Below are 15,374 nucleotides of genomic sequence, written 5' to 3' on the forward strand. Positions count from 1 at the left end.
AGAACTTCTAGAAATAAAGAATATAATAATTGAAACCAAAGCCAATGTTTCGGTTAAATAGATTACACACAGTTGAAGAGAGAATTAATAAACTGGAAGACAGATCAAAAGAAATTACTGACAGCAGCCCAAAGACAGAGGAAATATGAAAGAAAGACTGAGAGACATGGGGATAGATTATGAAGGTATACCATTTGCCTAATGAGAAATTCAGGAGAGTAAAAAGAGAAAACAAAAGAGGCAGTATATGATGAGATAATGGCTAAGAATTTTCCAGAATGGATTAAAGACAAGAACCTTCAGATTCAGGAAGCAAAGTGAATTCCAAACAGGATAAGTAAAGGAAATCTTCTCAAACACATCAAAGTGAAACTGCAGAATACCAAAGATAAAGAAACCAGAAAAAAAAGACACCGCTACAAAGAAACAACTATTAAATTTAGCATAGATTTCTCGACTGCAACAATGTGTGCCATCTGACAATGGAAAAATATTTTCAAACTACCAAGAGAAAATAACTAAACTAAGAAGTATATATCTTGCTAAATTATCAGTAATAAGAGTGAGGGTGAAATAAAGATATCATCAAGCAAAAACAGAGATGTTACCAACCACAGAGACCTACTAAAGGAACATCTTAAAAAGATATACTTCAGGAGGAAGGTAATCCCAGAAGTAAGGTCTGAGGTGCAAGAAATCAGATAGGCAGTTAAACCTACCATCCTATCACTGACCAGGACAATTCTCTATATTATTTCATTCTCTCACAGCCTACTAAACCCTATATTCAACTACCTGCCGGTAGTATATTTTGTAAGTTTGATGGATAATACAGGTAGGTGTTAGTCACCTCACCCTAAGTTCTTTATCTCCATATCATATCAATTAGTATCAATCATCAAAATATAGGTGAGTAGCATGAGATGAATAGACTATGTGACTAGAGTAATCCTTAAACTCATTATATTCTGAAATCATTAGAGCAGAAATATATCAATATTTTCTCAGTTCCCAAGTCACGTATGTACTATCCTCCATGAGATCTAGCTAAATAATCTAAGTTCCTAGTAGAGTGGCTGAGAAACACACACACACACACACACACACACACACACACCAATCTCTACCCCACCACCACCCTTAGTTGAGTCTCTGTTATTTTCATCCAAAGAACATTACATGATACTTTAAGAAAAATAAACCATAAAAGTGGAACAAATACTGGAACACAATGACCAGCAGAACAATACCCATTTTCTTGGCTATAAACAAAAAAGACCATACACAGAATTACAAAACTGATTTAAAAAATAAAGTGCTTATTCATTTCTTAAGTATCCAAAGAAGATAATACAAAGAGTTCAAAACCAGAAATGCTGTTATATTAAAAGTGATGTCATCTGCAAGTATTTATCAGGCAAGAAAAGTCATATCAAAGTATCTTCACTCACATTCACATTTTTATTACATTTCTGAATACCTGTATAAATGAGAAAATGGCTGAATCATGTTCCAAGCCACAATCTCAAATATTAACTTGAAAACATTTAAATACTGAGGAACTTGGCTTCGATGTGCAAAAGAAAATACACACACACACACACACACACTTAAGAGGTTAAATAGTACCGTGTTCCCTCACCTGACTAACCATATTCCAAAATGTTGTTGATGTTACTGAATCTTTACTGACATATAATTCTATTTCAAGCCACTATATTAATCCCACTGTGAAAAAAAGACATGGAATTCTGTCTTATAAGAAAATACTAAACAGCTATGAAACAAGACTGGGTTGAAATTTTCATCATTTTAAAGATCTCTAATATTTCTGCTTTATGGCATTGGGTTGCCTTTCTCAATACATAAGTTCTCAAACACATCTTAAAAAAGAACTGTTATTAGTAGGTCAAACTATACGTGCCAAATTATGAAAGATTTATTCCATAAAAACACCAGAGTGTTTTAGGAAATTAACCAGTGATAGCATATATAAAGTACATCATATCCCATTATGCCACAGAAAACAAACAATGCCAACATACCCCAGTTTTTTGGCTTCTGTTTTGGAACATGCTTGCCCTTTTATTTTTTAATTAGCTTACGGCATTTACTTTATTTTCTAATTTTTACAAAGAAAAACAGTAAATCAAGACCTTTTGTTTTTTTAAAAAATTGCCCGAAGATTCAACAAAGTTTTGTAACTGTACAACTTAATAAAATATACTCTTTAATCTTAATTTCATCAAGACCTTTGCCAATTCATATATTCAAAAGCAGTATTATAAAATAGAAAAGGAGAATGGAAATGCTTTGAGGAAAAATCAATTTCGATATTAATAATTTCTTAGCTGTCCTACTTTAATGATTTTCTTTGAAACACTGGATAAATTAATATTCTCATAAAATTAACATTTAAATAAACTCTGATTCATCCAAATTAATCTTATAACAATTTTCTCAATTTTTAGCGATAATTTGTCTCTAATACATAAAGTACTCATTTATAACACAAATGAAGATAAAGTCACTTCTCACAAGATAAATATTAATTTAACAGAATTAAGTTTCCTCTATTGACACTTGATGCTTGAGGATTATGAGAGGTCTACACAACAGAGCACTGAATTTTGAAATTAGCTGAGAATCATCCAGAATTTCCTCTAGTAAACATAATATTAGCCATAAATGAAAACGAAAGACAAAAGTAATGACATAATTCTAGAACACTTCTAGTCACAAATGAATAGGTCTTATTTAGGTTTATGGAAAGCATTTAACTACATAAAACTCACAGGGAAAAATGGCCATATTTGAGAACAGCCACAAGGATTAAAGTAGAACACAAGACGGTAATAAACAGAGTCACAGAACACACTAAAGAGGTATGTATGGTCAGCCCCACTGGAACCTGTAGATTCGCATTCTTATATACCTAGGGAGAGAGATGGATAGAGAAGTTAAAGACATTTAAGATCAATGTCCTAAGGTGAAACCACTACTTCTTTGATTTTTAATTTTAACTTTTTCTTTTTTCTTTTAAATATCTTTCAGCCATTGCTATACTACATATAACATTATTATTTGAATGATTCTTTTAAATTCAACATTTCAGTTAATGTAACAGAATCAGACTCAATTCCCACAATAATTCTTAAATTCTCATTAGCTTTGACTTTTTCTGCTTTTTACATAGAGTTGAGTATATTGTTTAAAAATACTGGCTATATCCTAATGTCACCTCTGTAATCAATATAAACATTTACTTCCTCTTACTATGTTTCATATTAGAATACAGAATTATCTAGAAGTTGAAGCCCTAAAGGAAAAACATTAAAACAACAATAAAACTAAAGGATCCATTCATTCCTGTTTTGCTGTTTCTCTCCTCAAACAGCTTTTAAAAGTTTGTTAGGACTTCCCTGGTGGCTCAGTGATTAAGAATCCGCCTGCCAATGCAGGGGACACGGGTTCTATCCCTGGTCCAGGAAGATCCCACATGCCGCGGAGCAACTAAGCCCGTGTGCCACAACTACCGAGCCTGCGCTCTAGAGCCCGCACACCGCGACTACTGAACCCATGCGCCACAACTACTGAAGTCCACGCACTCTAGGGCCCACGTGCTGCAACTACTGAAGCCTGCACGCCTAGAGCCTTGCTCTGCAACAAGAGAAGACACCACAATGAGAAGCCTGTGCACCGCAATGAAGAGTAGTCCCCGCTCGCCGCAACTAGAGAAAGACCACGTGCAGCAACGAAGACCCAATGCAGCCAAAAATTTTTTTTTAAGTTTGTTATTCACAAATTACACAATTGAATGTGTCCTTTACTGTTTTTAAAACATCCAAGTAGTTGCAATACTGACTAGCAATACAAAAGTTCTCCTATGTTCAACTTGGTTTCTATTTTCTATTTGGTTTTGAAGATAAAGGGGTTCAATTAGAAACTTTGGGAAATTTCATGGTTTAAAAATAGGTTTTGAAAAACATTAAAATTTAGGTAACTTGGGAATTCTTTTATTTTTGGTTTCTTTTTATAAATGGCATGCATTACACTTTCACATTCAAAAAAGAAGTTACCAACACAATCTGTAACAAAGTACCATCTAAAATTATCTTTCAAATAATGGCATTTTAAAACAAGCCTTAGTACAGATCACCATCTTAGTAATGGTCACCTATTTTTCTGGTATATATAAATAAGAAATGTAACAAAGAAAAAAATCAACGTACTTAATTACGACCTCCTATTTCAAGTTACATGGTCTTAAAGAGAACTGAATTTAAAATGTTTTAATAGAGTGATTATTTATTGTGTAGCAATGCACACCACAAATTTTTTAAACCAATACATCATAAATAGTATAAATATTAATCATACTCTTCATTCACATAAGAAAATCAAATGTAATTCTCCAGATGTATTTTAGAGTTTGAAAAAAATTCAGGTACTCTATGGCAATAGAAATCTCAAAAGCAAATTTATGTTGCATAAGATATTAGCACAATCATACATCTTTCCAACTGTCTGTTCAAAGAAGGTTCTCCAATACAAAATAATAGGCTTTGCAGTAGGTCTTCACTGTCAGTAGTGGTTTTCTGAGTTAGCTGGTAGACATACTTCTAAGCAACTACGAGGAAAACACTTCAAATCTAAATATCCACACATATGAACAAATCTGCTTTATGTTTATCTGATTGACAGTTACGTTGTCTGCTAGTTTAAATTTTTAAATTTTTTTTACTTTTGTTGCAAACTCATTTGACTGCTTGTAAAAATAAATTCTAAAAATAATGACACAGATTGTGCCATTCAACCAAAGAAAACAGGTCTTAAAGAGAATTAGGAACAAAGAGAAATTCAGATACTACAAGCATCAGTTAAAAGGCAGCTCTTAAAAGAGTAACAAAAGAACAGAAAAAAAGAGGGAAAGAAAAGAGATATGTTGTACAAAGACTTACCAGTCTGAAGAGAGGAAAGTAGACTATGTTAGCTCAAGAGGGTAAGTAGAAAACTACAGACTCCTTAGACAAAGCCAGTGTTAATGAAGTACTAATACTTACCTAATTTAATAACTGAAAACAAGTTGGGAGGTTAAAACGCTAAAAATGGCCTGAAACAGCCTAGATTTAGATTTATAATAACAATACAACTGTCTAGAAACTTAACCACAGTAGAAATGATACAACTTTAGAGTTTTACTTTCCTTTTTTCACTTTTTCTGTGTAATATAATGAAGTCAACTAATTCATTTTGTTGCTCAAAAATTAATAAAAAGTTCTAAATAAAGTGAAGTTTTATTGATTAAAATCAGATGGACACACCACTGTTTTTCTTTACCATTCCACACTTTTAAAAAGCACATCAGCTATACTTAAGCTCTGGATCAATGAGGCACTGGGACTAACTCTAAATCCCCACCCCCCAAATTAAATGATTCTATGACTGTTGCCATTAGTAACAAAGAAACAACATTAAAAACAAACAAAAAAACAGCTTTCTATGATAGAATATAAAATGCTAATCCCTTAAACGTGGCAGAAACATTATAGAAAGAGTTTTATATGAGGCCGCATGACCTAAAAACATAAAATATTAACTTACTGATTTATATTTCATATTGTTCCATTGGCAGTTATCCTTACTGTTCAAAGCACAAGGAGCTGTCACTTCTGACTGAGCCCAGCATTTCAAAATTGGAAACTCTGAGAAAAAGTGGTAGAACACCATATCAGAAAACTGATCTGGACTAGAGGCTAGGCCAGTCTTTCATGTTGGGATATGAGTATTCAAATATTTTAATACACAATGTACATGATTTGGACCCAACTATCATGTGCTGTTTTATTTTAATAGCCTGTTCTAAGTGGATGCCTAGGAAATCATAAAATTACAAAGACTGTATAGAAGTTGAGCATGACTTCTTTTTTTTTTAATTAATTATTTATTTATTTATTTATTTTTGGCTGTGTTGGGTCTTCGTTTCTGTGCGAGGGCTTTCTCTAGTTGTGGCAAGCGGGGGCCACTCTTCATCGCAGTGCACGGGCCTCTCACTATCGCGGCCTCTCTTGTTGCGGAGCACAGGCTCCAGACGCGTAGGCTCAGTAATTGTGGCTCACGGGCCTAGTTGCTCCGCGGCATGTGGGATCTTCCCAAACCAGGGCTCGAACCCATGTCCCCTGCATTAGCAGGCAGATTCTCAACCACTGCGCCACCAGGGAAGCCCCGAGCATGACTTCTTAACAAACCCCACTACACCAGGGGCCATTTTTTTTTAACTTAAACTTTTTTTGAATTATAACATATCTCAGAAAAATGAACAGATCCTAAACCTACAACCGATAAATTTCCGTAGAAAAAATACACCCGTGTAAAGAACTCTCAGACCAAAAAAACGAACAATTCCAGAACCCCAGGTGCTCTCTTGGGAGGGGGCACTTTTCCAAAGTTTATTTAGGGTAAGTAAAAGGTACCATGAAAAGAAACAGAAAACTAGGTTGGATAAACAAAGCTAACACAGTTGAATACTTTTTAAGTTTTCTCATCATGAAATATATGATGACAGCAAATGTATGATTAAAAACTTTCTATCTGCCGATCTTTAGTAACAGTGCTACTGACTTCTGTTTGGAGACACAAAGAACCAAAATCTGAAAGGGGCTTCTTAAAGTCTTGATTGTAGGAAGACTGAAAATGATAAGAGCATAGTTTTTTAATTTACTCAAATCCACACATAGGGACTTCCCTGGTGGTGCAGCGGTTAAGAATCCACCTGCCAATGCAGGGGACACGGGTTCGAGCCCTGGCCCAGGAAGATCCCACATGCCGTGGAGCAACTAAGCCCGCGAGCCACAACTACTGAAGCCCTCGTGCCTACAGCCCGTGCTCTGCAACAAAGAGAAGCCACCGCAATGAGAAGCCCATGCGCCACAACGAAGAGTAGCCCCCACTCGCCACAACTAGAGAAAGCCCGCATGCAGCAACAAAGACCCAACGCAGCGAAAAAAAAAATAATCCACACATAAAAGCAGAAAGAACAATCACACACAAACCCAATAACTCATAGACAACTTTTACAACAAACCTAGGTGACAAGGTATCCCCCCTAAACACCAGAGTACATGTGAGTGGACACAAAGCACTAACAGCTACAAATCCTGCAGTATCAGTATGAAGAAACAGAAAGCAGCAAAGGAGTAATAAGGATCAATGGCTGAAAAAAGAAAAAACCAGACATTATATGCCCACTCATAAAAGAACACAGCACCACCTATAGTCTTGCCAAAAGAATCAAACCTGAATCTGATCACACCTCTCGAGCCAGCTGCCAATTTCCAAGTAATAAAGAAGTCAGATGAACTAATAAGTATAATCATCCAAACCCCAACAATGATAGGGTCTCAAATGACCCCGGTTCTTCAACAGATAAATTTTTTTTTAAAGGAGATAGAGGGGAAATCTGTAAATTAAGAGACTTAATGGAAATAACATTTTTTTTAAATGGCAAGACTAAGCTACAGTGTCTAAGAATGCTCACTTGAGTGATAAAAGTATAAAGAAACATAAGGAAGTGATTAAAAGTCAGGAGAGTGGGTTACTCTTACAGGAAAGGAGATTGGGACAGGACACGTGGGGCTCCTGCGAGGGCAGCTGGCAAAGTTCTGTTTCTTGACCTGGGTGGTAGTTACATGGGTATTTGCCTTCTAATAAGTCACTAAACTATATATTTGTGAAGTTTTCTATATCTGTGCTTTATTTTACAATCAAAAAGTTTAAAAGAAAGAAAAAAGAAACATGATTTTGTCATCACCATCCTTGACTTCAGACTTACCATCATACCTTTAATTTTATTTTCAACTCTCCAAAAAGACTTGCAATCCTTACCTTGGTCACAATACATCAATAAATCTGGGTTATTGAGCACAATAAAGGTTTCTCCATCTTTACTATGTGGCCGATGATAGCGATAATGCACAGGCAAAAAAGCTTGAAAACAATCAATGCACTGTGAATCCTGTCTGGCATAAATGAGAACTTCAGACTCCTTGGACAAATAGTTGGGAGCCTCTATGTTAAAATTTTCTGAAACCATCACTGCCTGTCAAAAAGAAAACAAATATTAGTCCAGAAGAAATGAATGAGGAAGATTAAAAAAAAAATAAAACCAGAAGATTGTTATATAGATGAACAAAAATGTCAAAAAACCCCCCTTATAAACAATTTCCATTCCCCTTCCATCCTCAATTTTAAGTAGAAAACACAAGATGTGATGTGTGTTTAATAGACATTTACTAAAAGTAAACTGAGGAAACTATACTCTGGGGTGTGAAATTTCCCCATAATAAAAATTTCTATGTAATTTCCTTATCAACCTTTGTTTAGGTAACTACACAGGTACTAAGAAAAGAAATTTCATGAATAAATATAGCATTATTCAATAAGTATGAAAACTATGACAAAAACAGTTAACCCAGTATTGGGTTAAAATGATTGGTGTCATTCTGCTAATTTCCTGTTCTTCACAGAAGTAAGATGGTAGTGAGTAAGATAGAGCACTGCGGTCAGGAAGTCTAAGCAAAGGTCAGCACTCTTTCCATACTGGGCATAAAAAGTTAATGGAAAAAATGGTAAATGATTCTTTTAAAAAATAATATGGTAAAAAAACATTTTAAAGTAAGTATTCTACACCAAAAGTAAAACTGCATATGTGGCAGAAATTAGCCCTAACTTACAAATGTATCTATACACATACATACATATTTATGTGTGAAACCACACATATATACATATGCGCACACATACACATGTATATCAACATTATATACATAATCTGTGTTCGTGTGTGTGTGTGTATGCATACACACACGCAAGTTTTCTCTAGATTCTTTATGGAAAGAGAAAAAACCAGCATTAGCTTCTACCCACCACAGCGAGCATTCTAATTCTTCTATTTGACAGTGATACCAAGTGCTATATTTTCACATGTTGTTTCTTCTCTGTTCATCACAGGAGTAACAGAACTTATTGGCAAAGGTCAAGGAATTATATAATCTTGAGTCATAAGGAACCTAGAGGTAATCAAGTTAAACCACTGTTCCATGAGGGTATTTATCAAGTATCCAGCCACTATTTTAATGCTTTCAATGACTGGTAGGGAGTTCATTATTTTGAGTCATCTCACTTTATGTACTGTTAAAATTATTCCTTTTTTATTAGTAGAAACTTGATGCTCTGACCCATAATAATTCACCAATTGTCGATACTTACAATATCTGCAATAAATATGTCCTCTGTTTTACTAAGGGTCCCTTATACATCAGAAGGCAACCACACTGCCTCCACTAAGTTTTCTCCTCCCCAGAGAAATATGCAGTTTTCTTGGTTTCTCATGACATGGTTTCTAAACCATTCATCTTATCAGTTGCCTTCCAAAATACTCAGAGAAAATAGTAGCGACACTACCTTCTTCAGCAAAAGTTGCATTAGCTTTTTTTTTGTTTCAGTTTCTAGGTGTAAAAATTGCATTAGCTTTTTAGCAGCCTCATTTCAGTGTGACACATATCTATATACTATCTCTCTCTATATTATTTTTTAAAATTAATAGATTTCATTTTTTAGAGCAGTTTTAGTTTTACAGAAAAACTGAGCAGAAAATAACAGCATTCCCACATACTCTCCACAGCTCCCACACACACTCAAGAGTTTTTTCTATTATTAACAACAGTTTGGTACATTTGTTACAACTGATGAACATTATTATTAACTAAAGTCCATAGTTTAAGTTAGGGTTCACTCTTTACATTGTATATTCTATGGATTTTTCACAAATGTAAAATGACACGTATCAGTCATTACAGTATCATACAGAATAGTTTCACTGACCCTGTGCTCTGCCTATTCATCCTTATATTTTTCATTTGAACTTTTTGCACAAAACTTTAAATAACTCCCATCCTATTTTTTCGAGTAATTGATGTTTTACTAATTAAATGCAGGGCTTTATATCTCTCTCTATTAAATTTATCTTTCTGGCTACAGTCCATTTTTTCTATGCTGTTGAGATTTAATTGAAATCCCAATCTGTCAACCAGCATTTATGTAACATTTATGAACTTGATAACTGTGTCTTCCGTATTTTTATCTAAGGATAAAAATGTTGACCAGGAGGATCACAAGAGCAAACCCCTAAGGAATTTTACTAGAGACCTCCTGCTAGAAATTTATTAATGAACTCTCTTTGGGTACAACTAGTTACAAATCAAAATAACACATAAGCCCAAATTTTCTATCTCATCAACACAGATGACAGGATAATAAAGATAACCTTCTTTGAGTACTTAGGTATTTCACTAAGTGGTTTATATATGTTATCTCCTTTAATTTTCACAAGAACCCTATCAGGTAGGAACTCTTAGCCCCATTATATAAATGAGCAAACAAAGTATCAGGGTGGATAAACAATATACTGTAGCTAATAAGTAAAGGAGACAAGATTCAAAGCCAGGTCAAACTGACTCTCCTATTCAATTAGGTTAAGTAATATAAAATAGCCCATGTATCTAATTGAAAATTAAGTGTAGTAAGTAGGACTAACAAAGTATATTCCTGATTGTGCTATTTAGAATTTATGATGGTACTATGATCTTCAGCTTCTCTAATTATTGAGCTGTTTTGTTTATTTTTGTTTGTTTATTGCTTATTTTTCCATGGAAATAAAAATATGGTCACTTGCCAAAAATTGAGAATATTTTTAATATGAATTTAAGATGGGATATAATGAAAATGAGGCAAATTGCTACACATGGCATTCTGGTCTTCAGGTAGGGCCCTGTTGGTCAAAGGATTATTTGATGATGGTTCAAAAAATTTTATTCTGGGTATCTGAATCTCAAAAATCAGCCTTATAGGGGTTTTCTTTTGCAAGTAATGAAAATATCTGGAATTAGATAGTGGTGATGGTTGCACAACCTTATGAATATACTAAAAACTACTAAATTACACATTTCCAAACGGTGAATTTTATGTCATGTGAATTATGTCTCAAAATTTTAAATGGGGATAATTTCTTTTTAATGAACCTCAACAGAGACCCAAATCCATTTTAAACCAAGATCAAATAAGAACCAGCAGAAGCTAGTCCACAAACAACAGTCTGAGGTCCTGGAGCCGACGCAGGAGTTTAGGCTATGAATTTCTTGACACCTAGGTACAATAGGGAAGAGGGGGAAATGTACAAGTAGGTACACCAATTGACAGGTGATCAAAATCTCCAAAGAGAGTTACAGGTATGTGTATCACTTCAGATTCAAAGTAATAGAGAAATATTTTTGAAAATCATAACCTGACAATCAAAAGTGATCTAGACAATAGTTGGATGCTGGTAAATCTCCCAAACACGTGCCAAACCATCAGTGCAACCCCAAAAAGTCCAGTGACTCTACGCTGATCCACAAAAGTCAGAATTCATTGTTCCACTTTCACCATGATAAAACAATGGCAACAGAATGTTATCAAGAAATTGAAATTATAGGGGCTTCCCTGGTGGCGCAGTGGTTGAGAGTCTGCCTGCTAATGCAGGGGACACGGGATCGAGCCCTGGTCTGGGAAGGTCCCACATGCCGCGGAGCAACTAGGCCCGTGAGCCACAACTACTGAGCCTGCGCGTCTGGAGCCTGTGCTCCACTACAAGAGAGGCCACGACAGTGAGAGGCCTGTGCACCGTGATGAAGAGTGGCCCCCGCTTGCCGCAACTAGAGAAAGCCCTCGCACAGAAACGAAGACCCAACACAGCCATAAATAAATAAATAAATAGATAGATAAATAAATAAATAAATAAATAAAATAAAATAAAAAAAGAAATTGAAATTATGTAACAAAAATTAATCCTAGAGCAACGTGCACTGGTTAACAGACATGGACCTATACTTTTTCATGACAACACACAACTACACGTGTCATAAACCACCAGAGCAAAGTTAAATGAATTAAGCTATAAAACTTTTGTACTATATCTGTAACATTCAACAGATCTTTCTCTCATAGGCTAGAGCTCTTTCAAAACAACCCAAAACACTCCCCAGTTAAGACACAGTAATTGGTATCTTTGAATAACTTGTATAATGTAAAGATGTAAAACTATAAAAAATGAAATGTACAATACTTTTCTGACACAGGGATGTTAATTCTAACTACTTATTTTTTTTATAATCAGGCTGGCTAAGGGTCTATCAATTTTATCCCTCTTAAAGAACAAGTTTTTGGTTTCACTGGCTTTCCCTATTGTGTTTCTGTTTTCTAGTTCATTAATTTCTGCTATGACCTTCACTATTTACATTCTTCTACTTTGGTTTCATGTGCTCTTCTTTTCATAGATTAAGGAGGCTTAGCTGAAAACACTGACTGAGACCTCTCTTCTTTCTAAAATAGGCATTTTAGTGCTACAAATTTCCCCCTAAACACAGCTTTAGCAGTACCCCATTAGTTCTGATATTTTGTGTTTTCATTTCCATTCTGTTCAAAATTCTTTATTTCCCTTTTGATTTCTCCTTTGACCATGGATTACTTAGAAGTATGCTAATTAGTTCCCAAATGTTTGAGGGTTTTCTAGAGATCTTTCTGTTCTTTATAATTTAATTCCTTTGTAGTCAGAGAATATTCTTTGGACATCTTGAATTCTTCTAAATTTATTGAGGCTTGTTTTATGGCCTAAAGTGATCTATCTTGGTAAATATTCCATGTACACCTAAAAAAGAACGTGTATTCTATTGTTGTCAGGTGGAGTGTTCCATGAATGCTAATTAGGTCAAGTTGGTTGATAGTTTTGTTCAAATCTTCCATATCCTTATCAACTTTCTGTCTACTTATTATGTCAATTATTGAGAGAAGGGTACCGAAGTCTCCAACTATAACTGTGGATTCATCTATTTCACCTTACAGTTCTACCAGTTTTTCTTTGTGCATTTTGAATCTCTGTTATTAGTGGCATAAATGTTTAGGATTATTATTATTCCTTCTGATTAGTTGATCCCTTTATCAAAATGACCCTCCTTAGCACTGGTGATAGTCTTGGCTCTGAAATCCCTTTGCCTAATATTAATATAGCAGCTTTCTTTTGATCAGTGTGAGCATGTTCTATCTTTTGTTTTAAAATTTAAAGTTCATTTCTTGTATGCAACGTACAGTTGGGTCTTGCTTTCTTATCCAATCTGAAAATCTCTGCCTTTCAATGGAGATATTTAGACATTTACACTTAATATGATTATTGATATGGTTAAGTTCAATTCATCTTGTTCTCTATATCTTACGTCTATTTTTTGTTCCCTTTATCTTCTTTCTCTGCCTTCTTTCCGAGTGACTCAATGTTTTTTATAGTTCCATTTAATCCGCTTTGCTGGCATATTAACTACAACTTTTTATTTTGTTATTTTTACAGGTTACTTTAGGGTTTATAGTAAACATCTTTAATGTAGCAGAGTCTACCTTCAAGTGATATTAAACTACCTTACATTTAGTAAAACAACCTTACAAAAGTGTATTTCATTTTTCACTTCCCAACTTTTGTGATAGTGCTATCATACATTTTATTCTTAGACATGGTTAAGAATGGCTACACTACATTGTTATTATTTTTTGTCAATTATCTTGGAAAAATTTAAATAATAAGAGAAAAAAGTCATATTTACCCATGTAGTTATCATTTCAAGTGCTAGTCTTTCCTTGGTGTACATATAGATTTCATTTGGTATCATTTTCCTTCTGCCTGAAGGACCTCTTCTAACATTTCTTGTATTGGAGGTCTGATGGTAATGAATTCTTTCAGCCTGTACCTCTGAAAAAGTCTTTATTTCACCTTCACCTTGAAAGGTATTTTCACTGGCTACAGAATTCTAAATTCACAGGTTTTTTCTTTCAATAAAGATGATGCTACTCCATTTCCTTGTTTGCATTATTTTTGGCAAGAAATCTGCTGTTATTCTTATCTTTGGTCCTCTGTATTTTACATGTGTTTTTTTCATCTTGATGCTTTTAAGATTTTCTCATTATCATTGTTTTAAACAATTCGATTATCATGTACCTTGGTGTAGTTTCCTTCATATTTCTTGTACTTGAGCATCGTAGATATGTGGGTTTATAGTTTTCGTCAAATTTGAAAATTTCTTAGCCATTATTTCTTTTTTTCTGGCTGCGTTGGGTCTTAGTTGTGACACACCGGATCTTCACTGTGGCATGTAGGATCTTTCGTTATGGCACACAGGCTCTTCATTGCAGCACGCAGGCTTCTCTCTAGTTGCGGCGCATGGGTTCCAGAGTGCATGGGCTCTTTAGTTGTGGCATGTGGGCTCTAGAGAGCGTGGGCTCTATAGTTCGTGGCACACGGGCTCTCTAGTTGAGGCACGCAGGCTCACCAGTTATGGTGCACGGGCTTAGTTGTCCCGTGGCCTGTGGGATCTTAGTTCCCGAATCAGGGATTGAACCCGCATCCCCTGCATTGGAAGGAGGATTCTTAACCACTGGACCACCAGGGAAGTCCCTCAGTCATTATTTCTCCAAATATTTTTTCCATCTCCATCTCTTTCCTCTCTCCTTGTGGACTCCCATTACACCTCCCCCCCGCTTTATTGAGATATAATTGACATACAACATTGTGTATGTTTAAGGTGTACAACATGAAGATCTGATATATGTATATATTACAAAATGATTACCATAATAAGATTAGTTAACACATCCATCACCTCACATAATTACCTTTATGTGTGTGTGTGTGTGTGTGTGAGGTGAGTACTTTTATTTTTTTTTTTTTTTTTTTTTTTTTTTTTTTTCACACACACACACACTGTATTTTATTTTTACAAGAGATAAATCGACTGACACCAAGCATTGTACATGGATGGGTGAGTACTTTTAAAGTATACTCTCTTAGCAAGTTTCAAGTATACAATACAGTATCGTTAACTATAGTCACCATGCTGTACATTAGATTTTCACAACTTACTCATCTTATAACTGGAAGTTTGTACTCTTTGACTACCCATTTTTCCCACATTCTCACCCCTGGCAACCAACAATCTACTCTCTGTTTCTGAGTTCAGTTTTTCTTAGATTCCACATATAAGTGAGATCATACAATATTTGTCTTCCTCTGACTTATTTTACCTAGCATAATGCCCTCACAGTTCATGTGTCTTGTTGCAAATGGCAGGATTTTCTTTTTTATGGCTGAATAGCATTCCACTGTGTGTCTGTGTGTGGGTATACATATTTATGTGTATATACACATATATATACACACATACACACACATGTATATACACATTTATATATAGCTCTCATTTTCATATCTCTCTCTCTCTCTGACATTTCTTTGTCTGTTC

General features: G+C 34.8%; 1 protein-coding gene across 1 annotated transcript in view; it reads right to left on the reverse strand.

The window, feature by feature from the left end:
• Window positions 1–1,921: 1,921 nt before the first annotated feature.
• The window catches only part of PIGX (phosphatidylinositol glycan anchor biosynthesis class X), a 36,770-nt gene continuing 23,317 nt past the window's right edge, over window positions 1,922–15,374 (reverse strand). The window contains exons 5-7 of the mRNA XM_059919979.1: window positions 7,885–8,098; window positions 5,605–5,705; window positions 1,922–2,935 (exon numbers count right to left, since the gene is read on the reverse strand). Coding sequence (XP_059775962.1) covers window positions 2,792–2,935; window positions 5,605–5,705; window positions 7,885–8,098 — 459 coding nt within the window. The 3' untranslated portion in view covers window positions 1,922–2,791. The remainder of the gene's footprint in view (window positions 2,936–5,604; window positions 5,706–7,884; window positions 8,099–15,374) is intronic.

This window comes from Balaenoptera ricei, chromosome 4 (genome assembly GCF_028023285.1).
Source record: "Balaenoptera ricei isolate mBalRic1 chromosome 4, mBalRic1.hap2, whole genome shotgun sequence".
In the NCBI taxonomy this organism is placed as follows: domain Eukaryota; kingdom Metazoa; phylum Chordata; class Mammalia; order Artiodactyla; family Balaenopteridae; genus Balaenoptera; species Balaenoptera ricei.